At 42.4% G+C, this 9,903-nt stretch overlaps 1 protein-coding gene across 1 annotated transcript; it reads left to right on the top strand.

The window, feature by feature from the left end:
• On the top strand, nucleotides 1-9,180 carry pglyrp2 (peptidoglycan recognition protein 2). The gene is made up of 4 exons (XM_089007280.1): nucleotides 1-203; nucleotides 3,904-4,764; nucleotides 6,257-6,467; nucleotides 8,197-9,180. Exons 1-4 carry the CDS (start codon nucleotides 128-130, stop codon nucleotides 8,498-8,500), a joined length of 1,452 nt encoding a protein of 483 aa, XP_088863406.1. The 5' UTR covers nucleotides 1-127; the 3' UTR covers nucleotides 8,501-9,180.
• Nucleotides 9,181-9,903: the final 723 nt, after the last annotated feature.

Genomic DNA, 9,903 nt, shown 5'->3' with positions numbered 1-9,903 from the left:
AAGTGCACACACACGTCCAGTCACCCTACCGTGCCTGAGAACATTGTCAGATTTGAAAGTCTTTTCATGCTTTCTCTTCTGTCTACCTGAAGACTGCTTCGAGTCACCTTGATTCACCTGTGCAGAGATGGCGTCTTTTCGAGGGTTACTCTTCATTTTGGCGTCATATTACAGCTTCACTTTAACATTGTGCAGGCCAGCAGGTATGTTTGGGATACTAGTCATTTACTATGTTATTTTGATGCACTTGAGTTTTGGCCTAAATTGTTTTGTGATAAATGATGAAGAAAAAAAATTGGGGGGGAAAGAACACGGATCTGGAGTCTTGTGCATTGGGTTTTGTTTTTGACCTTTATTCACAGCTTTAACAGTCAGTGGTAGTAGTAGTTGTTGTATTAAGTTCATCCTATCTATTTCTAATTTCTGTCTGATATCTAATTTAAAACAGATTCTTATCTTACAGACAGTGTATTGTCAGTGTTCAAATACCTGACATGTTTCGCCGTCTACTTCCGCCTTCGGCCCCAAACTTGAAACAATTACAGTGCGAAGAGTAAACAACTCTTTCTTGGAAACCACTGGACCTAAATATATATACAGTAAAGTCTCGTTATATCGATATTCTCGGGAGTTAAAAAAATGTCGATATAACCGTACTGTCGATATATCCGTCCTGCGCCAAACTGCATTAACAAAAGAGGGCATCCAAGCGCCATATAAGAAACGGAGCTGGCCATGAGCTCACATGTGGCTCTTTTTTTTTGGGTGACAGATGTTCCCCCCTCAAAATGGCACATATAATTCTTTAATCGATTGCAAACATGTATGCTTTCCTCTTCAGTGCTTTCCTCTACAGTGTATTTGAATCATATTCATAACTGGATGTGTAACAAGAAAGCATATTATCCGAATCTGAAGCCATTATTTGGATTCACAAACAATGTAAGACGTCTTGGCGTGAAGTCATTTTTATTGGTGTTTTGCATTTGAATAAAAAGTGACATCGGTTGTCCTTTAATACACAGTATGGAATGTATGGTAATTTTCAAAATCATCACGCTTCAGCAGACAAAACAAGAAACAATGTTGCAAAAAACGATTGCATTCACATACAGTACAGTGGGCATGTACATAAAACAACAGGGAAACTGCAACACTTACATCTTACTGTATTATGTATGCAATTTAAAAAAGTCATCAATCTTCTGCTTCCCATTTTTACCTTTTAACACAAACACTTCAATCTCGTCTGCGACACACGAGCTAGCGTCTGAAAATGGAAATTGCTCTGCTACACGGGAGCTGGTCACGTAACAAACTCACGTGACCAAGTCGACCAATGGCGAGGCCGATGGCGCGACCGATGGCGTGTATCGATATAAACATAGCAAAATGGCCGGCGGCAGATGAAAAAGAGCACCGTAGTAATCGGATTATCGTAAAAACCATGAATTGTACTAAACGGAACTAATTATACGTAAAAAGACTAGAAATGTGCACGGGAAATGAAAATAGTGTCGTAATAAGCAGTATTATCAATATAGACGATATCGATATAACGAAACTTTACTATATATATATATATATATATATATATATATATATATATATATATATATATATATATATATATATATATATATATATATATATATATATAGTGAGACCTCAACTTACGAATTCAATTGGTTCCCAGACAGAGTGTGTAAGGCGAAAAGTGTGTATCTCAAAAAGAAAATTCCCATAGGAAACCATTAAAATGGGAATAATCTGTTCCCGGGTTTCCATAAAATATACTTTTCAACTAAATAAGCCTTAAAACTACACACGACCAACCTTATCCTATGTATAATAAATGTGCTATTGTATTGTAATGAAAGAAATACACTGCACTGTATAATAAAGTCACTTTATTTACATTTGTGATGGTCATTGATGGCTCTTAATTGACACCTGTTGCTTTCTGACTTGTAAGGTTACGAAACTTACGAAACTGAGGCATCACATTATCATTCATCATGTTGATGATTCTCATCGTCTTTTCTTCAAACTGTTCAATAAAAGCCTGCACATCAACTGTTGAATGCTTGTCCTCTTGAAGGCAAATCAAATTCTCTGTGTTGATGACCTCATTATGGTCAGCAACAAGCTCCTCGATGTCATCTGCATTCACTTCGAGTCCCGTCGGTGCTGGCAGAGATTTTATGACAACAAAAGGCGCCACTTCGCTGATTCCACGGACGCGGAATAAAACACAACAAAAGAAGGCGGGCGGGGCGAATAAAATGGCACACTCACGTCTAACAATCACCTAGTGCAAAGCCAACTGTTGGATTTGCCAGCACAAGATATGTGCAATGCACTTTCGTCGTAATCATGTCACTGGTGGGGTGACAGTGACTCATTGAAATGAAATGAAATTGAAGCGTCGGGAGCGGCGGCCACACCCGAGCTGTCAACTCACACGTGACAATTTAGCGTGACTATTGACACGCTGTTCTGGTGTGTGTGAAAACACTAGCTCTGATTGGCTTACCATGACACATGACTCTACCCTTTAGCCAATCACAATCACTTCTATTGCATCTTGACAGGGGGTGCATTCAAGTGTAGCAACACAGAAATGTTGGCAAGTGTTTGCCCCTGCTCGTTCAGTTAGACAATGCTTTCCAAATAGCCTAGAGTCATAAGAAGTCGTGCGCTATTCTCAAACCTGAACGCACCCCAAGTCTTGGATGACAAATAAACAGAGCAGAGTACACGTGTACGGCTGGTAGTTTCTTGAATTTATTCATAGTAACGCGCCACATTTGAACTGAGGCTGAACACGAGCCTGTGGTGTTTATTTTCCGATCCCATAATAGTAAAATTATCAGCAAAAAGCTCCAAGTAGGCGATCGACGTGTGCATTCAATGAGAGGGCGTGTGGAAAGTAGCGCCGGCTGGTCGTGTGCTTCCGCCGAAGATCACTCCGCCAGATCCGAAGGTCATGTGTTTGATGGACCGGCCGTGGTGGGTGTGTATTATGAATATAGTGCCTATTATGAGGCTTAATTTTCATAAATTTGACGTTCGTATGATGAAAAGCTCGTATTATAAGGCGTTCGTAAGTTGAGGTCTCACTGTATGTATATATATATATATATATATATATATATATATATATATATATATATATATATATATATATATATATATATATATATATATATATATATATATATATAGTATCTACCCCGGTCAAGGATGACGCTTCGTACTGATGTCACGTTTATTGTGAAACACTTGAACACCGTGAAAACTATAAAGAACATTGAAACAACAACATTACAATAAGTCCGACAAAACATTCGGTCAATAAGGAAATTAATAACGTACTGTGTTCACCTTATTAACCAAAAGTAGATAGACGTTGACGTAGACTTGAGACTTTCGTTGCTCTGCTTGTGTCTCTCTCTCTCGAGACTTTCGTTCTCTATCTAGCGGTCGCTCTCCTTGTGTCTCTCTCTCGAGACTTTCGTTCCGTCTGTCTCGCCGTACTTGCTTTTATCTAAAACACCTGACACGGAAGCGGAAGTGACAAGTTTGATTTGCTTTGCGGGCCGAATAAAACAATGTGGAGGGCCAGATTTGGCCCCAGGGCCGTGACTTTGACGCCTGTGATCTACAGAGTGAACAATCTGCTTCCCATTCTGAAGTGACTTCATGAGGTGGTGATAGACAAAAACGCATGCTAAAAAAATTGGCTTCTAGTGGGACTCCATTGTGGGACTATTAAAGGCTTTCTGATTTTGTTGTAGAAACAGAACTTCGTTGAAAAACCAAAAGCCCCCAGGTACCAACCCTTGGACACTCCAATAATTGCATTACTTTTGTGCAACAATTTGCATTCTACACTGTCAGGTGGCCACCTACGAAGTATGGACAACTTCATCCGTGCAGTGCAACAAGTTGAAGAGTCCAACCCGGGTGTGTCGCCCCTGGAGCTGGTCAGGGCCTTGCGTAGAACCGCTGGTCATGACGACGCAATGACTATCCACTACCTGGGTGCTTCAAATACCCTCAGCGATACCGCGGCGCTAGAGACCACCATCCTGAATGCCTCATCCTTTAGTTTTTTTGACAAGGCAGTCCACCACATTGTGACGGACAGTGGCGAGGAGCGAGGGGTGACTCTTACCCCGGATGGCACCACGGTCGCCCTGGCACCGTTGCTGCTTGGGATTGAATCTGGACTCAAAGCCAAACTCGAGACAACCTCAGCCAACGGACTCTTTCCGCTCACCTTGGGAAGGACACTTGGGTTATCCTTCCTCAGCCTTCAGGACATTCCGGTGTCCTATCGCCTGGGGCCTGACGGTTGCTGGGACAGCGTTGAACGCCCCAAGGTGTTTAAATTGTCTTGGCCTGCCACCCTAGCCACCGACGCAGTTATCAATGGGGGTATGGACGGAGTAATACTGGGAACGGACATTAGCCAAGTACCCAAGTCTGAAGAGCCACATGCTCTGAGTGAGATCCTGAAAGAATACTACCGTTTCACACTGCAAGCAAACCAAGGTCTTGATACCTTCTCCAGACACGTCAGCCCAAGGCGAAGAGAGATTTCTCGATCCATTTTGGAGCCCCTTGACCTTCAGATGGAGGTGATGGACACACTCAAACTGGTCTGGAGGTTGGAGAAGACAGAGTGGATCGCTTTGGACACTGGGGTCAACAAGTCGGTGAAGGAAGGACTAAGGGCGTTTGTGCACAGATACTGGGGTAAGTCAGAACATGAGCACCTCATTTCTAAGCCAAGCGTGAAACGCACCTTAAACCTTAACGTTGAGCAAACACAAAATTGACTTTGACTCACTTCTCAAGGTTAACCTGACCTTAACTCAGACATGTCCAAAGTCCGGCCGGGTGGTCATAGCTGAAAATGACAATAAAAAGCAAATGTGAAACATTGAATGGCTTGTTGAAATGTAGTTAAATTAATCACTGTTATATGTATAGGACATCCGCCAAGGTTGCCCCCAACCCCAAATACATTTTTAACAAAATCTTTACGTCTGTGTAAGCTCTCAGTCGTACGTGTAGGAACAATCAGTGGGGCCACAGGGAATGGTCCTCTGCTCCCCCCAACCTGAGAGTAGGACCCTATCATAGCTGTGTCCGGCGCCGCCATGTCTGGACATTATGGATATATAAATAGGGCCGATACGACCAGTAAGACTTTAGTTAGGAGGCGAAACGTCCGACACCTTCAAAAAAGTACATATGACGGCTGAAGAAACCTTCATCGACTACCCCCCCCTTTGCAAAAAGTTTGGAGACCCCTGCCTGAACTCAATTGTTGGACAAGATAGTCGGCATCAATCTGAATGTTAAGGCAATTCGCTATACATGTACGAACACATTGTAAACATTGTTTTATTTTCTTAAACATCGTTTTATTTTCTCAGACCTCCATTTTATTATACATCCGGTCAGGGACGTCACATCCGCCGGTCTTAACAAAACAGCTCGGTTTCTCGCTCCTCCACCATTTGCGGTTCCATGATGTGCTGTCCAAAAGATTAAATAATCTTGTTGTTCTTACTTTTGATTCCGGCTTGATTTTTCTATCGTTACGAACCTAACATCTAATCTCTCGCCTAATTGTTGCGTTTTCTGTGTAGCTCTCTCTCTTGTTTCTATTTATAATTGTATTTTATTTATTGCATTGTATTTGTGATTATATTTTATTTATTATAGTACCTATGCTTGTCTGTGACTTTAAAGTGTCCTTGAGAGATTTGCAAGGCGCTTAAAATGTAATGTATTATTATTATGTTAAATTCACGCTAACCCCAACGCGAACAAAAAAAATAAATAAATAAATACATAGAAACATCACATCCACCTTATGTTAATGCAATACAGCTACATATATCAATATGCTTTCCTTATACTTGCACTATGTAGTTTTTGTGTTTGTTTTTTTTCATCCCACTTGCAATATGTCCAGTTTTTGTTTTTTCCCCTTTCAAATTGCTGCTGTGGACTGCAAATGTCCCCATTGTGGGACTATTAAAGGCTTTCTTATTCTGATTTTGAACCACCAACCTTAGACCTAACTCCTCACCTTAACCCAAACGAAAACAGTAAACCTACCACTAATTTTAATCCTGGCCCTCAATTTAACCCAAAAACTCAAAGTTCAGATCTCCATAGAAGCGAAAAAAAATGATTATGATTAAAAAAATGACACCTTGACCTTTTGCTCCAGATTGTCCTCAAATCATCTCTCGCTGCCAGTGGAGGGCAAAGGCTCACAAAGGAACTCCCATACCGCTATCTTTACCCCTCCAATTTCTCTACGTTCACCACACCTACGAGCCCTCGAAGCCTTGCCTGTCCTTTCCAGAGTGTTCCCAAGACATGAGAGCCATGCAGGAATTTCACCAGAAAGTCCGCAACTGGAGTGACATTGGATACAGGTGACATGTTTTTAACCATCTGCTATTTACATTATGATTTACAATGTTGAATATGCTCCCCTTTCAAACCATCGGAGTAAAACAAGTATTTTTTGTAAAACAGCAAAACCCTTCACTAAATCGCCCTGGTGGTTTAAGATTCATTCTAGACCAGTGGTTCTTCACCTGGGTTCGATCGAACCCTAAGGGTTCGGTGAGTCGCTCTCAGGGGTTCGGTGGATCTTTCGCCACAGAGTTCCACCCCTCAGTCTAGTCTGCAGTTAGTAGGCACAGTCATCGGAAGAAGGGTTCGGTGAATGAGCATAAGAAACTGGTGGGGTTCGGTGCCTCCAACAAGATTAAGAACCACTGCTCTAGACCGTTCTTACAACAGAGTTCTTAAGTCGTGACCACATAGGCTTAGTCATGCTGATGAGGTGATACCAGAGCTAATGGTATCGGAGCAAGGCATATTACAGACAGAACAAACGAAGTAATCAGATTAGCTTCAGGAAGTAGTCCACTGCTCCCCCAACCTTAGTGCAGGGACCGATCAGAGCAGAGGTCTGGCTCCGCCACCACTGTCCATTAGGGATACATATACAGTATAGGGCCAGAGTTACCAGCACAACTTTAGTTCGCTGACGAAGCTCTTCGGATGAGGAGCAAAATGTCCAACACCTTCAAAGAAGTACAGATGACGGCTGAAGAAACCTTTTCATCGATGGACCACTCCTGTATGACTGAGAGCTTACACAGACGTAATGCTGAATTGCTGTTTAAAATTAATAAAAGGAGAGTTGGAATTTCTGAGAAAAATCTGTTGGGTAAAAAAAAAAGTAACACTACATTGCTATGTAGAAGAAGAATATAGCCAAGTCAGAAATGAGATGCATATGGTCTATAACACATTGTCACGGTTTGCAAGGTGGTGATGGCGGGTGCGGATCCCAAAAAGCAGGCAGGAGTGAGTAGGAGGTTGTTTGACAAATTGTATTAAAATAAAGTCAGCAGGAACAAAATGTAAAACATCAAAATCATCTGAATGGAAAAAATACAAAGTAGCAAAAGAAGACCAAAAGTAAAAGCCCGCCAAGGTTAAACAAACACGTACACGATTCATGCTGCAACCAAGCAGCAAACAAACAATGAACCGGCACCGGATGGTCGTGCCGGGTGTTCCTTTAAATGTCAATGATTAAACGACCAACACCTGCGAGGCTGCAGGCAGGGCTGACGTCGCTACCCGCTGGTCGCCAATCTGATCGGGACGACCAGCACCTGTGAGGTGTAGTCGGGGGCGACAGCGCCCCCCGTTGGTCGCCAACCAGATCATGACACACATGTGTCAAAGTCAAGGCCCGGGGGCCAAATCTGGGCCGCCGCATCATTTTATTCGGCCCGTGAAAGCGAATCAAATGTAAAATTCCATGATGCTTGCTAAAGTCCGGACCAAAATTTCAAATTGTAATCCACAATAACAGTCATTATTCTTGACTTCTCATTTAAAAACAAGTTATTCATTCATTTGTTGTGTTGTGTAATATGAGGAGGGAGGTTAAACATTCCAATGGCTTCCCCAAATTCATAACGGCCCCCGAGATGCAACCGTAACTACATCGTGGCCCGCGAAAAAAAAAAAATGAGTTCGATAATTTTGGTCTATAATACATGTATATCCAAGTTAACAAACAGGGGTACGTATTTTTATTCCAGTTTGCATGAAAACACATCTGCTCTGTCCTGTCAGCTTTGTAGTGGGCTCGGATGGTTACATCTACGAAGGCCGGGGTTGGAACCACCTTGGCACGCATACGCGAGGACACAACAGCCTCGGACTAGGCGTATCGATCATCGGGAACTACACGTCCACACTTCCATCTCGTCACGCTATGGACCTTCTACGGCATCGCTTGACACGCTGTGCGGTGGACGGAGGGAAGCTTGTGGCAAATTACATCATTCATGGCCACAGGCAGGTGGTCAATTACACTTCCTGTCCAGGAGATGCGTTATTTTCTGAAATAACACACTGGGACCATTTCAGACATTGAGGCCTTCATGTTGTGCGTAAAATACCATTGCGCACATTGTAATATTTAAACTCTAGAAGGCATGCCCATCATAAAAATAAAAAATAAAAAACATTTAAAAATCAACTAAAGTGATTCGCATTGAGTTGGGACTTTGTGAGTCTGCTTCAAATGTTTAAAGGTATTTTTAAAAGGTATCAAACATCTGTTATATCAGTTCAGTTTTTTTTGCTGAAGATTAATGATTGCGAACTGAGTCTATTAAATGTTTCAATATATAAATAAACAATATTTTAATCAACGATCAGAGCTATTTACACCGGAAATTACAGTACAGTGAGACCTCAACTTACGAACGCCTTATAATACGAACTTTTCATCATACGAGCATCAAATTTATGAAAATTAAGCCTTATAATAAGCACTATTTTCATAATACACACCCACCACGGCCGGTCCATCAAGCACACGACCTTTGGATCTGGCGAAAGTGATCTTCGGCTGTAGCACACGACCGAACAGCGCTCCAGCCGGCGCTACTTTCCATACCCCTTCTCATTGAATGCACACGTCAATCGCCTACTTGGAGCTTTTTTGCTGATAATTTTACTATTATGGGACAATAAACACCACAGGCTCGTGTTCAGCCTCAGTTCAAATGTGGTGCGTTACTATGAATAAATTGAAGAAAATACCAGCTGTACACGTCTACTCTGCTCTGTTTATTTGTCATCCAAGACTTGGGGTGCGTTCAGGTTCGAGAATAGCGCACGACTTCTTATGACTCTAGGCTGTTTGGAAAGCATTGTCTAACAGTGAATGAGCGGTGACAAACACTTGCCAACGTTTTTGTGTTGCTACACATGAACACTCCCCCCTGTCAAGATGCGATAGAAGTGATTGTGATTGGCTAAAGGGTAAAGTCATGTGTCATGGTAAGCCAATCAGAGCTATTGTTTTCACACACAGCGGAACAGCGTGTCAATACTCACGCTAAATTGTCACGTGCGAGTTGACAGCTCGGGCGTGGCTGCCGCTCGCGACACTTTAATGAGTCACTGTCACCTCACCAGTGACATGATTACGACGAAAGTGCATCGCTATGTCCTGTGCTCCAAAAGTTTGCTTTGCACGAGGTGATTGTTAGACGTGAGTGTGCCATTTTATTCGCCCCGCCCGCCTTCTTTTGTCCCGTTTTATTCCGCGTCCGTGGAATCATCGGACTGGCGCCTTTTGTTGTCATAAAATCTCTGCCAGCACCGACGGGACTCGAAGTGAATGCAGATGACATCGAGGAGCTTGTTGCTGACCATAATGAGGTCATCAACACAGAGAATTTGATTTGCCTTCAAGAGGACAAGCAGAAGCAGGCCATTCAACAGTTGATGTGCAGGCTTTTATTGAACAGCTCCATTCAGAAAAGG

This window comes from Hippocampus bargibanti, linkage group LG10, assembly GCF_051943395.1.
Source record: "Hippocampus bargibanti isolate YZ-2025 linkage group LG10, ASM5194339v1, whole genome shotgun sequence".
Classification (NCBI taxonomy): domain Eukaryota; kingdom Metazoa; phylum Chordata; class Actinopteri; order Syngnathiformes; family Syngnathidae; genus Hippocampus; species Hippocampus bargibanti.
Note: the sequence above shows the minus strand (reverse complement) of the source record. Positions and strands in the feature narration are given on the sequence as shown.